General features: G+C 41.7%; 1 protein-coding gene across 1 annotated transcript in view; it reads right to left on the bottom strand.

Annotated features, from left to right (window-relative positions):
* Positions 1-14,274, bottom strand: part of NPSR1 (neuropeptide S receptor 1) — a 77,918-nt gene that overhangs the window by 19,508 nt on the left and 44,136 nt on the right. The window contains exons 3-4 of the mRNA XM_081146937.1: positions 12,389-12,492; positions 2,608-2,701 (exon numbers count right to left, since the gene is read on the bottom strand). Of these exons, the coding sequence (XP_081003063.1) occupies positions 2,608-2,701; positions 12,389-12,492 (198 nt within the window). The remainder of the gene's footprint in view (positions 1-2,607; positions 2,702-12,388; positions 12,493-14,274) is intronic.

The following is a 14,274-nucleotide window of genomic DNA, read 5'->3' as shown; positions in this document are numbered from 1 at the left end:
TCCATCCTTACAATATCGGAGAGCTCAGCCTGTCCCATATACCCTATGTGGAGCCTCTATTAATTTTGTAGTGAGGAGATAAATGGCTTTACATATTTAAAAGAACACTATAATATTCATCGCTGCCTTTCCTGTAATTTAGGACACTGTTCAGAATATTGCACAGTGTCTCCCAGAGCACATCATATTTGTCCTGAGCTAAACAGTGGCATTTTTTTCTCACCCAGTGAATATGGGGAGATGTGTAACTGACCATGTTCCCCTCCTGGCTGTGGATCCCAGGCCCTCCACCCCCAGCAGGTGTCCTGAGACACCCCCACATGTTTTCTGATACTTACTTTCCCCTCTCTCCTACTTAAAATACTTTGGTGGAGGGTCTTTTTATAGACCATGTTCAATCCTTCCAGGAGCCCACTGGGCACAAGTGAATAGATGGATGAATAAGGGTATCACACCTTTGTGTACATGTATCTTAGAATGTCTCCCCCATTTTCCTCACCCCACTCCCTGCCCCCTTCTCCCCCATAATCACTAGGGCATGGCTGTGTCCGGAAAGCTTGGTTCTGGGTACACACACACATGCACACACACCCTACATAAAGCCTAAGAAACAGATGTAAGTTCTATTTTTAAATTACTTTGAATTGCTCACAACACACTGATACGTTTCTGGTTAAAGATTACCTTCCTGCATGTAAGTCCCTGTGGTCACTATGGCTCGTCCAACTCCCATCCGCAGAAGTGAGGACTAGGTGGGCTGTGTCCTTGCAGGCAATTGAATATCATTCTGGGATCTCCCTTTTTCTTCCATTCTCTCCTTCTCTCTCCCCACCCCGCCCCAATATGTAGCACTGCTTTGAATTTTCTTTACATTAATCTGATCACACTGCATGGATTATTCTGCATGTTGTTTTATCACTGAAAACGAGATGCAGATATTTTCATGTCAATGCACATTGCTGCCCATGGCTCCACCAACCCTCATTGAGAGAGACAGGTATGTAGTATTCAAGGGCAGCTGAGCTAGACCCACACCATGTGAGTTCAAATCCTTCTCCTGCACCCACTAGCTGTGTGACCTTGGGCAAGTTACTTTTATTTTCTGAATTATAACTGCCCAGACTGGAAGATGCAGATAATAACAGAACCTACCTAAACAGAGCTGTTGTGAGGATTAAAGTACTTAACATATGTAAAGAATTTAGAGTCATGAATGGCACAGAGCATGTAATCCACACACCTAAGCCACTGAAACTTCTTTGTAGGATAACCAGCCATTCCTCCATTGAGGGACACCAAGGGTAGCACTGAATTCCTGCTATTCTCAGCAATGTGACAAATCACAACACACGTACACATGCACACGTGTGGGTGTTTGTCCAGAGAAGATAGCAAGAAGCAGAATTTCTAAGTCAAAGGGCTACACATTTTATATTTAATTAGATATCGTTAAGTTGCCTAAGTGTCTGTTCCAATACTCTCTGATGTATTCAACAGTATCTGATGACATTAATTCTACTTATTCTAAAGTTCTGCTCGCTCTATTAACTTTATTTCCTGGGATGTAAATTCTGCAGAACGATATTTTAAATACATCATCTCTTTTCCACAGCTGGGCTTTGGTCACATTTTTAATGAGATTTGATTACACCTTGTAGTCAAGATTTTATGTTAGGGTCCTCATTTTATCAGTTTTCACAGCCTGCTTGGAGAGTGTAGTAAGGGTCACTAAATGTTGGGTTTGTACTCTTAGCTTTCAGGGGCCTAGAGAAGGGTGGGCTCTGCCGTGGGCAGAGTAACGAACTTAGTCCCATGATTAGGTGCCCACCATCCCTCCAGGGCATCATGGCTTCCAAGAATGCCACTCGGTCTCTTCAAATCCAGCACCCCACTCTCTGGAAGCAGAGGCCTCCATCCTTGGGGGTAGGGGGAGGGCGGCAGGCAGGGAGACGTGCTGTGATGAGCCCTCCTCACTGTGCTCCAGGGATCTCCCTGAGGTTTGCCGGAGTCCTTCCTGCCCTGGGCATTTACACGATCTACTCAGGAAGCACTCAGCCGCGCCCCCGTTGCTGCAGCATCACCTGTGGGTGTTATGGGGCGCACAGTCCCAGCCTTCCTCCGCCCCAGAGCTTCCTTTTCTCGGGAATTCCTCACTAGCCCTGGGTCAAGGAGGGCTTTCCTTCTTTCCAGTATGATTATCAGTTAAAAACATCTTTCCAATGATTTCTATGGTTTGGGGCTTGGGCGTGAAGAGGGAAAGGTGTTGTTTCTGGAAAATGAACAAGTTGAAGTGGGAGTGTTCATCTCCTGGACTGGTATGTGCATCAACACTGCTCTACAGGAAAAATCCAGAGGCTTTAGCATCAAGGTAAATGGTCATCAAACCACATTCCCCAGCAGTTCTTGGCGACCTGTGGGAACCACCAGCATTTCCCCGGGCACCAACCTTTCTTTTTACATTTTTTGGAGACAATCAGACCCAGAATTGAAGGAGGAGGTAGAGAAAGGGGGGGGGGAGAATTGTTATTAAGAGTATACCGGTGAAAACAACCCCACCCTCCCCCAAGGTGATTCCCGAGGAAGCAGCAGCTGGGTGAGGCAGCTCACCTCCCTGCAGGAACTTCATGGGGTAGACGATGGCATGGTATCTGTCTATGCTGAGGGACACCAGGACGTAGGTGGAGGCGTAGAGCAGCACAACCTGTGGAATGACAGAAATGACAGGAGCTGTGTGACCACCGAGGCGAGGGAAGGCACGCGGTGGGAAGAGGAGTGTTCTGTACTGTTTGGAAACCTGGGCGCTGAACCCAGGGAGGGATGAGTTGGGGTAGGGAGAGGAAGACTGGCTTCCGTTCTCGGAGGCGCATTGCTGTTCCTGACGCCGGACGTCGCGTGGCTAGTGGTGACGGCTGACAGTGCTCCCAGCCCACACTGGCTCACTCATTCGCTTGGCTTCGTGGAGACTCCACATTTCAGAGTCAGTCCCTCTTTGGACATCTGCATGGTCCATTTGTTGGTGATTGACTTTTAAAGCCAAATCTAATTTTCTCTGTCACAGTGGACATTCTGGAATAATTAGATACGAAAAGTTCATTTGCCTTTTATCTGTGGGAGTTGTTGAGAGACGACAGAAGGGCTTTGGCTGAAATGCGCTGGTTTAAATCCCTTAGCATCATCTGAGCTGACACTCGGGGCTCCCCTTCCTCATCTACTTCTCCAGCAGAGCTGTTCCCCGTGGTAGGGCCTTGGGTCTCCTCTTCCCCTCCCCTCCCTCCCCTTTTATTAACCTCACTCCTGCCCTTAATTATCCTGTGTACACTGTTATTTGCATACTCTGCAGAGAAGGAAATTGGGACATAAGACCTTAATATCTCTTATGTGAAGAGCATACTCAAAAATGTAATTAAATGAAATAGCTCTGGCAGGATGAACAGGGTGGAAAACTGTCAGCTAACTTTGAGCCTCATTTCTACTAGGAGTCCAGCCACATCTCTGCTTCACAACCTTCGGGTCAAATCCAGAGCGTGTAGAAGAGAAACAAGGAGACTGACGCCGAGGGGTGAGTGTCTGAGTCTTTCTAAAATGAAATAGAAGTAACATGACTCTGGCAATAACCTCTGTCTGAATCTGTACCATTTTGTTTTTCCCCTGGATCAAACAAATACCAAGCAACTCCATTGCTGTGCTTTATTATTTGTATTTCTATAACACCACCACAAGGCATCTCAGCACCAATATGTCGGAAGGTGTCTCAGGGAGGGGGTTCTGAGGACTGATCAGAGATTGACGGCTCCGTGAGGAATATAAGGAGAAATTCTCTTCTTGCTAAGAAGGTGATATAGGGACAGAAAGAAAAATGATGGCCGAGCTTAACCAAAAAAATCAGACAACCGCCCGACCGGTGTGGCTCAGTGGTTGAGGGCTGACCCAGGAACCAGGGGGTCAAGGTTCGGTTCCTGGTCAGGGCACAGGCCTGGGTTTTGAGCTCCATCCCCAGCAGGGGCGCGCAGGAGGTAGCTGTTCGATAATGTTTTTCTCTCATCCATGTTTCTATCTCTCTCTCTCTCTCTCCCTCCCCCTCTCTCTAAAAATCAATAAAAACACATTTTTTTAAAAGTCAGACAACTGTCTCCCCAGAGAAAGTTGGGATTTCTGTGTGTGGCCCATGAATTCATAATTGTTAGGGCTGGCCGCGCACAGTTGAGGAGGGGACATCAGAGGGGATGGGAAAGGGAGCTCCTGAGGGCAAAACTCTAGGAGGTAGATGTCCCACAGCGAGGAGGTGAGGTCGTGAGTCTCGGGCACAGGAGACTGTGCTGAGTGAGGGGCTGACACCAGCTCCAGTTGGAGCAGGAAGGAAGATGATGCTAACTAGTGCCCGGAGAACAGGCCGCCTTAGCCAAAAGGGAGCTACTTTGAGACACCGTCAAAAAGGGTATTTAATTTCAGGGCTCTTAAAACATCCAGGCAGGGTAAAAAACCATTAAAGGTTACCTTTAAATAAAATGCACCTCAAATTGTCATGCTTTTCTCCACAAACTAAATGGAAAACAGTATAAAAACATGTTGTTCAGAGTTTCGAAAGGAAAATTATGATCCAAGGATTTTATAAATATGTTTTTATGAAATTATTCTTAGCACAGAATTATTCTTAGCTATACAAGAAGGAGAGACTAAAACATCACGCCCTCTTCCAGAAAAATATTTTTGAGGAAACATTTCTGCCGATGGGGAATTGCTTTTCCTTCTGAAAAAGAAGGAAGGGGACTGAATAATAATGGCCCCGGTAAGCAACGAGCCAGAAAAACACAATGTTTGCAAATAACAGTGAATATAGTTTCGAGCTATTTCATAAAAAAAATCTGGGGAGTTGAGTGAGAGGAGAGAGGAGAGGCAGGAAGTCATGTTACATTTCCATTTAGACATTCAGACATCCCTTTTGCTTTTTACTTTGATAGAGATGTATTAAATTTAAAATTAAAGATAAGCTATCATAGAGTGAAATAAAAATGGAGAAAAAAAATCTTCTTAGTTTCCTATGGATACTGTAACAAATCACCACAAACTTTGTGGCTTAAACCCATATGAATTTATTCTCTTGCATTTTTGGGGACCAGAAGTTCAAAATCAGTGACAGGGGGTCAAAATCAAGGTGCTCGCAGGACTACGCTTGCTCTAGGGGAGCATTGGTACCTTGCCTTTTCTGGCTGCAGGTGGCCACCAGCGTTCTCTGACTTGTGGCCACACCCATCCCTCCTCTGAGTCCATGGTTACAATGTCCCTCTGCCCCCCTCTTCTAAGGATATAAGTGATTGTATTTGGATTCACCAGGATAAAGCAGAGTAATCTCCCCGTTTCAGGGTCCTTATCTTAATCACATCTGATAAGTCCCTTTTTTTTGCCATCTAAGGTAACATGCTTAGGTTTCAGAGGTATTTGGATATCTTTTGGGGGCCACTTTTCAGTCTACCACAATTAATAACCCAATAGAGAGGAAAACACAAGTAAATAGGATAAAAGTTTAACACGGAAAGATTAAAATGAGGTGGCTGAAATAACACCAAACATCACTTGTCGCAAGCAATAGAAATGGCTTGAGCTCCTTCACTAAAACATGGACTGTTTACAGAATTGTTCCCCCAAATCTAACTGTATCCTGTTTCGAAGAGAAATCTCTAAAACCAAATGATTGTCAAAGTTTACAAATGGAGTGATGGCCAAAGGTAGGTCAAGCAACTAAAAACTAGACGGAGGCATTCGTTGCAGTGCTACCTTTAGACTAATTAAGGCTAACAGCACTGCATGGGATAAAGGAATGATCTATATTAATAAAAGATACAATACTTCATGGCAAGAGAATATTAATAAGCTAATATGAAACAAGTAACATAACACTAAATATAAACTACTGAAGTGTCCAGAGCTTTACAGAAGAAAAAAACACAATAACACATAGATAACGAACTTTAAGAATAATGAACTTTAAGAATAGAACACATTATTGTAATCATAAACGAAACTGAAAAAAAAACCCTCAATAGATTCCAAAACGTGGAACTTGTGGCAATTTACATATTTAAAACAAGCAGCAAAAGCTGAAATTAGTAGTATGTATTTTTAATACCACTTAGAAATTTAAATGCCCTTATAATTAACTTGAGTCAAGAAGGAAATCAAAGTACAATTATAGTCGATTCATAAATGTCAACAAAGAAAATTCTACACATCAACAACATATGGGCTACCATTTGGAGAACAGAAGGCAGTTTGAGGACATATGTTCGAATTCTCACTATCCCACCCCTCAATTCTGACAAGAATGACCTAGGAAATATGAAACCAAATAAAATCTTGTGGAGATGTGAGACTTAGAGAAAATTTAGAGAAATTTTATTTTTTAAATTGCCAGACTGGATTGATTTAAAGGAAGAGGATCCCTGGACTGACTTTAAAAAATTTAATGTACTTTATTTTTGTAGAACAATTTTAGATTTATGGAAAAAATTGAGCAGGTAGTACAGAAAGTTCCCATATTAAGCCCCACTCCCCCCTTTATTTATTAACATCTTACATTAGTGTGGTCCATTTTTTAAAGCTGATGAACCAATATTGACACATTATTATTAACTATAGTCCATGGTTTATATTAAGGTTCATTCTTGGTGTACATTCTACTGGGTTTGACAAAAGCTTATTATCCTGTGTCCACCATTACAGCATCATACAGAAAAGTTTCACTGGCCTAAAAATCCCCCACGCTTTTTACTTTATTCAGTGCCTCCAAATCCCTGGCAACCACTGATCTTTTTTACTGTCTCCATAGTTTTGCCTTTTATAGAATGTCGAGTAATTGTAATCACACAGTATGTAGCCTTTTCTGATTGGCTCCTTTTGCTTAGCAGTGTGCATTTAAGATTTCTCCATGACTTTTCATGTCTTAATAAGCTCATTTTTTTATTGCTGAATAGTATTTCATTATATGCATATACCATAGTCTATTTATGCTCTATTTTTTTTGTGTGTGGCTTGATAGTTCCTTTTGTTTTATCACTGAATAATATTTTATCACATGGATGAACCAAAGTTTATTTACCCATTCAGCTTTTGATGAACATCTTGCTTCCAGTTTTTGCCAATTATGAATAACACTGCTGTAAAGATTCTTGTGCAGGTTTCTGTGTGGACATAAGTTGCCAATTCAATTGGGTAAATACCTATAAAAGCAATTGCTAGATAGTATGGTAAGAGTATATTCAATTTTATAAGAAAATGCCAAACTATCTTTCAAAGTGGCTGTACCATTTGCATTCCCATAAGGAATGAAAGACTTCCTGTTACATTCTCTCTAGTATTTCATGTGATCAGTTTTTTGGTTTTTGGCCATTCTAATAGGCATGTAGTGGTATCTCACTGTCATTCTAATGTGCAATTCCCTAATGTTGTATATGTAGATAGATGCCCATTGACTCCAGCAGCATTTCTTTAACAGGTCCTATCCTTTCTCCATTGCACTGACTTTGTTCCTTTGTCAAAGACCAACTGGCTGTGTGCATCTTTTCTGGTGTCTGTTCTGTTCCATTGATCTACTTGTTGATTCTTTCACCAGTTCCATGCTGTCTTGATTATTGTAGCTTTATAGTAAGTCTTGAAATCAGATAATGTCAGTCTTCCAGAGTGTTTCTTCTTCAGTATCGTGTTGACTACTCTGTGCCTTTTGCCTGTCCAAATAAACTTGTGTTTATCTATTTCTATAAAATAACTTGGTGAGATTTTAATTGGGATTGCGTCAAATTTGTAAATCGCTTTGGGCAGAATTGACACCTTAACAGTAGTGCGTCTCCCTATCTATGAACATGGAATACCTGTAAATTTACTTAGATGTTCTTTGATTTCTCTCATCAGAGTTTTTGGTTTTTAAATGTTTATCTTGCATATGTTTTGTTACATTTATACCTTAGTATTTAGTATTTTGGTGCTAATATAAATGCTCTTGTTTTTTTTTGTTTTTTAAATTAAGCCTTTCAGTTTATTTATTAATTTTTTTCCAAATTTATCTTTATTGTTGAAAATATTACAGATGTGTTTTTAATTTTAAATTCAAAACTTTTATTGCTAATATATGAATAAAAACAATTGACTTTATATATTAACTTTGTATTCTGTAACCTTGCTATTTCCACTTAATAGTCCTATAGTTGTTTGTTTATTATTTTGGATTGTTTATGTAGACAATCTTGTCGTCTGTGAACAAAGTTATTTTTAATTTTTTCCAACTCCTATTCTTTTTATTTGCTTTCCTTGTTCTGTTGAATTAGGTGGTACTTTCAGGGCAATGCTGAATAGGAATGGTGAGAGGAAACATCCTTGACTTGTTCAGCCCCAGGAGGAAAACTCTCTCACCATTAAGTATGCTGTTCTCTGTGGGTTTTTTATAGCTATTCTTTATTAAGTTGAGGAAGTTTCCCACTATGCATAGTTTGCTGAGTTTTTAAAAAAGCCAAATGGGTGTTGAATTTTTTCAAATGCTGTTCTGTGTCTATTGATATGACCATATAAATTTCCTTTACCTTTTTGATGTAATGGATGACATTAATCAATTTTTTACACATTTTATAATTGTCCCACAGTTCTTGGATATTTCATTCCATTTTTTTTAAATACACACCTTTTAGAGTTGTTCTAAGTTCACAGTCAAAATGTGTGGAAGGTACAGAGACTTCCCATAAACTCACAGCCCCCACACAGGGGCTCCCTCATTATCAAAACCCCACACAGGAGTGTGGCAATCAATGAACAGGTGCCTGGAACCAGTATGTCTTCCAGTCATTGCAGAGTCTCTTTGTGAATGTTGGGGCATAGTTTTGACACAGCCAGGAAACCGATGGCTCTGACTTTGCCTTCACTTCCCTCTTGCACAAAGCTTCAAGGTCAGCCAAAGGTAAGAGCTCAGGGCCTTCTCTGTTTCTTCCTGAGCATGGGCACAGTCCTGAGCATGCTCTTGGTCTTCTAGATTCTCAGGACTCTGTTAGAGATTTTCAAAGCTGCCCTGAATACCTCATTACTTAGCTTATTTTTTAAAAATTTGGTTTATATCTGTTTTTAAATTTTATTGGGGTGACATTGGTTAATAAGATTATATCAGTTTCATGAGTACAATTCTATAGCACATCATCTGTATATTGCATTGTGTGCTCACCATCCCAAGTCAAGTCAGCTTATTTTTTTAAGCTTCTGGTCAGTTTATTGTTTCCCCCAGCTCTTATCCAATACCTCAGGCACCCGCCAGGTTAATCAATTGCCTGTAATTGTTTTTGACAAAGGCCTCCAGGAGAAGGACTTTCACATGGGTGAGTTCTGAATCAAGTAAAATACAGGCAGCTTTGCAAGTGGGGTCTTTCAGAGAACAGTCAGACAATCAAATAAAGATGATTTCCCAGGAATGAGGCTTTAAAAAGCTCTGGCCCTCTTCTGCTCTCTCTAATGGCACCCCGATGATTTGTTTTCACTGTAAATGCAAGCCGTTAATTTCCAAGGCAGCCACAAAGCTGGAGACAGGAGGATGAGACTAGTGGAAGCTAAAACACCACAAATACCATTTTTCTTGCTGAGATTCAGCCATTTTTAAAATAAATGCTTCCTGCATTGTTAAAAACCTTTGTTTCATTTCCAGAGTGCTTAAAATTTTGATTCTGACAATTTTTTAAGTTTTTTGTTGTTGTCTTTATGGAGTAGAGACATCAGAGTTTCTTATTCGGCCATCTTTACTATGTTACTAGAATATATTTTACATATAGTGTTATTTTGATATTCATTATACATACTATTAGAAGGGATATTACTGAAATGCGTAACTCTGGATCAAAAAGACATTTTAAAAAAAGGATCCCTTATCCTTTGGGACAGCGTGGAGGGACCTGGAGAATATTATGCTAAGCAAAATAAGCCAGTCAGAGAAAGGCAAGTGTCACTTGATCTCACGCATATGTGGAATCTAATGGACAAAATAAACTGATGAGCAAACTAGATCCAGAGACACAGAAGCATGGAACAGACTGATGAAGCTCAGATGGAAGGGGTGAGGAGGAGAGATTAACCAAAGAACTTATATGCATATACACATACATGCATAGCCCATGCATAGTCAATAGTGCGGGGAAGGCCTGGGGTTGCAGGGTGAAGGGATCAATGGGTGGAAAACAAGTGGACATCTGTGATACTTTCAACAATGAAGATAAATTAAAAAAATAAAATAAAATGACTGATGAAAAAAGATATTTTTAAGTTAGCAATTAGAGAAAACATAGGTTATAATGTGTTTTTGAAAAATGTTAAGTGAAGGGTGGCAGCCAGCCCCCAAGAGGTCCCCAGGGACCCTCGCCTCCTGATTTCACTCCCTGTTGCGGTTCCGTTACCTCCACTCTGACTCAGCGCTGACTCCTGTGACCCATAGAGTGCTGCGGAGGTGATGATGCCAAACTTGAGACGAGTTCATAAGATATGTGTCTCTACTGTGCTCTTGGGGGGCTGATCCTTGGCAAAGGTGGCTGCTATGTTGTGAGGACACCAAGGGATATTTGTAAGGGCCCAGGTGGAGCACTGAATACTCTGTCAAAAGCTAGCACTAACGTGCCAGCCACGTGAGCGAGCCCCCTCAAAGGTGAATTGTGCACCAGGCCAAGCCTTCCAGTGACTGCAGCCCTGGGCAGCATCTGAGCGGGCTTTGTGATGAGCCTTTAGCCAGCTGTGCCAGGCCAGGCTGTTGCTAAATTCTTGACTGATAGAAACTGTGAGATATTAAATGTTTATGGTTTTGGGCCACTAAGTATTGGCGTGATTTGTTTCTCAGCAATTGATAGAGTAAGCAGTTGAAAACATTTATCTACAAGGAAGCAAAAACCCTCGAGAAGCAATATGTTTTAAAATATTTCCCCTGAGAAAATACCAGCCCCAGACAGAAATAAGGGCTCTTTCACATCTACTAAACTTTCAAGGTTAGGCTCAGAGCGCAGAAGGAGGTTTTTAATTGTAACTCTTCTCTATTTTCGGAAGATGGAAAAACTCCATTACCAAGATCTGAAAATGACAGAACAAGTGTAAATCATACTCTCACTTATGAATATAGATGCAAAGATTCAAAAAAATCATACTAACAAATGGAGTTTAATGGTAAGTTTTTCCAGAAATGTATTGTACCTCTGTAAAGCTATAATTTAGACCTGAAGTGCTGGCATCAGAAATAAAATATATTAACGGAAAATTATTTTTCAAGAATGCAGGAGTAGAGTACATCGAACCTAACACCAGCTATAAAATAGTCCATTCTTTCCTTACTAGGTTGAAGTGTTTTAATCTATGTCACATACATGGTTGATGTGTTAATAATAAAATATATCTATATGGTACATAGATAATATTTTACAACAAATATATATTTTTTACAATTATATTTTTACATTGAAGGATATTCAATGGGCAAAGTGTAAATGTCTTTAATCTAAAAAGAGATATTAGCAATAACTGAGAAAATAAGTACGCTGGTTATAAAAGAATTGAAAAAAGATACTTAGCAATTTGGAGAAGAAATTCAAATGCCAATAGATATTTTAAAAGGTCCAATTTAGGGAGAAATGCAAGTTAAAACAGCTAGAGATAATACCTGTTTTCTAACAAACTGCCAACATTTTCCAAAAAGAATAATTACCAATGTTGGGTTAGTTTGAGGAGAAAAAAGCAAAACGAAATTGGAAATTTTCCTGGAGATTAGTTAGCTAGTGCTCTGTATGGTCTGAATGTCTGAGTCTTCCCCAAATTCACATGCTGAAACCCTAAAACCCAACTTGATGGCCTTGGGAGGCGGAGCCTTTGAGAAGTGATTAGGTGATGAGGGTGGAGCCCTTACAAATGGGATCAGTGCCCTTATAGAAGACCCTCGAGCTCCCCGCCCCTTCGGCCACACGAGGACATCATGAGAAGTCTGCGGCCTGAAAGCGGCCTCACCAGGCCGTGCTCTGATCTCACTCTCCCGGCCAGACATAAATGTTTGTCATTCACAAGCCACCTGCTCTGTAGTATATTTATTATAACACCCTGAATGGACAGAGACAGCCAGACTATGTAAAAGCCTTCACATTGACCTGGAAATTTTATTTCAGGCTTGAACTATGAATGTTGAAATTCTTATCATTGCTTATTTGCGCTTCCTTTAGGTAGGTCTTATTTTTAGCAAAAGAAATATATTTAAAAATCTTACAAATGTTGCTCTTCCTTTTAACTAGAAGGAAGTGAGCAGTTTGCTGTGTGGGAGTGTGAGGTTTTATATTATTTTCCCAGGAAGAATCCCAGAGCTGGTTTGGGGGTCAGCTCATCATGTTGGGAGGGTGCTACATACCTGCAGATAGCGGACCACTCGACAAACCAGATCAGGTGCCATGAAGTCGCCAGTGAATCGCCAAATGATATCTGTCAAGATGTTAACCAGTCCTGTGAAAGAGTCTAACAGAAACACACAGGTCATTACTTTCAGGCTCTTTCAAATGGGCAGCCATGCGCCGCAGCAGAAATGAATTCCTGGGAGATATTTTTCTCTGACCTATCAGGAGGCTGTTGAGGAGAAAGTAAGGCAGCACAGGAGTCCCTTGGCTTTTATTACTGCAGCTGGCTGCCACTTAGGTGTCGCCACCTAGGAAGGATTCAGGTAATGACTGAAGAGGAATTGTCCTAATCACAGAGTTGGCCTTTTAAGACCCAGAAGAGAAGTTTCAAGGGGGGTTAGCCCTGTGCTAAAACAAGGGCTGTGTGAGGATCAATAAAAGGCAAATTCATCTTTGGTCAATTCATGCGTGGTCCCTGCAGAAACGGGATGGGCCTTGGAGATGACTGCAGGCTCACAGCTCAGACAGGCAGCTGCTCTGATGGTAGCTGTCAGCTTCTCAGGCAGAGGGTTGCACAGAACCTTCCTCTGAAGTCAAGAGCACGCATCTGGCTGCATTCAGGTGCTCAGAAAACTGAACAAAGAAACTCCACCTTCGGGGATGGAGCCAGGGCACTCAGACCTGCATTTCTAGTGGTTTGTGTTCCTTTGCCATGCTCCTGCTAAAGAGGAATGGCAGGAGCTGAACATCACACTGCCATTTGGTGAATTACTTGAGCGAACACTGGAAAACACAGTTTGTTAATGTTAGGACAGAAGGGAGGCTGGCATCTTAAGCGAGTGTGGCACATAGTAGGTGCTCAGACTATACTTGTCGAATGAATTGTCACCGTGGTTTGGAAAAGGCACCATGGCATTTCCTTTTAATTAAACCTTTTATTTTGAAATAATTAGATTCACAAGAAGCTGTGAAATCATTACCAAGAGATTTCATGTCCCTGTCACCCAGCTTACCCCAATGGTGACATCTTACGTAACTAGAGCTCGCTCCGTGGTTTAGAGAATTATTACTCTCAGTCCACACTGAGTGGGATCTTACGGGATGTTATTAAGCAGTTATTCTCTCCTTGGCAAGACTCTAAGCATTTGAAATATCTAAAGAGCATTTAATCTAACAAAAAACTACAAGATAAGTTCCCCATTTTATGAATGAATCAACCAAGTGTGTTTAGAACATTTTCTTATAGCAAGTTGGAGGGGAAGCCAGGTTTGCTACCCAGACTCCTGGATATCCGTGTTCATGGGCTTCTCCACACGACCTGTGTTTTCTTTGAACTTCTCTCCGTTTGCTTCCCCTCCCTCCCTCTTTCCTCCTTCCTTCCTTTATACTTACGTCTACCCTCTTTAATTACTTCGGCTAAAGTGCAGGCATCAGTCCTCCTGTCCCCTTGTTCCTGCCCTGGTCTCTCTTTTGCCCCCTTGTATTACAGGGTCACACCACCCACAGAAGTAGCATTTATTCCTTTAGATAGCCGGGGAGGTAAATCTTCCCTTCCTCAGTCCTCACGGCGAACAGGATAGAGCCTCCCCTCTCCCCCCTCCCCAGATTGGCATAAGCGCCTTCACCCCCTGGCCTGGCCGACCCCCAGCTGGCGGTTTCAGATCAGACACCACATCGATCGCGGTTGTGTTTTCGGACGCGCGTCCCCTCTGCTTGGAACGGCCTCCGTCCCTTTGCCAGTTGAAGGGATCTTGTCCACCGGCCCGTGTCTGGCTCTCACGGCCCCTCAGCAGCTTTCCTTGCCCACTCACACAGCACGGTCCCCCCGAAAGGCACGGGGCCCTGGGTCTCACGCCTGCCTGTCTCTTCCTCTCGGTTTCTCCGTGACTAACAATAACTAGAA

The sequence above is a fragment of the Miniopterus schreibersii genome (genome assembly GCF_964146895.1).
Source record: "Miniopterus schreibersii genome assembly, chromosome: 9".
NCBI lineage: Eukaryota > Metazoa > Chordata > Mammalia > Chiroptera > Miniopteridae > Miniopterus > Miniopterus schreibersii.
This window is presented reverse-complemented; position numbering and strand designations above follow the sequence as displayed.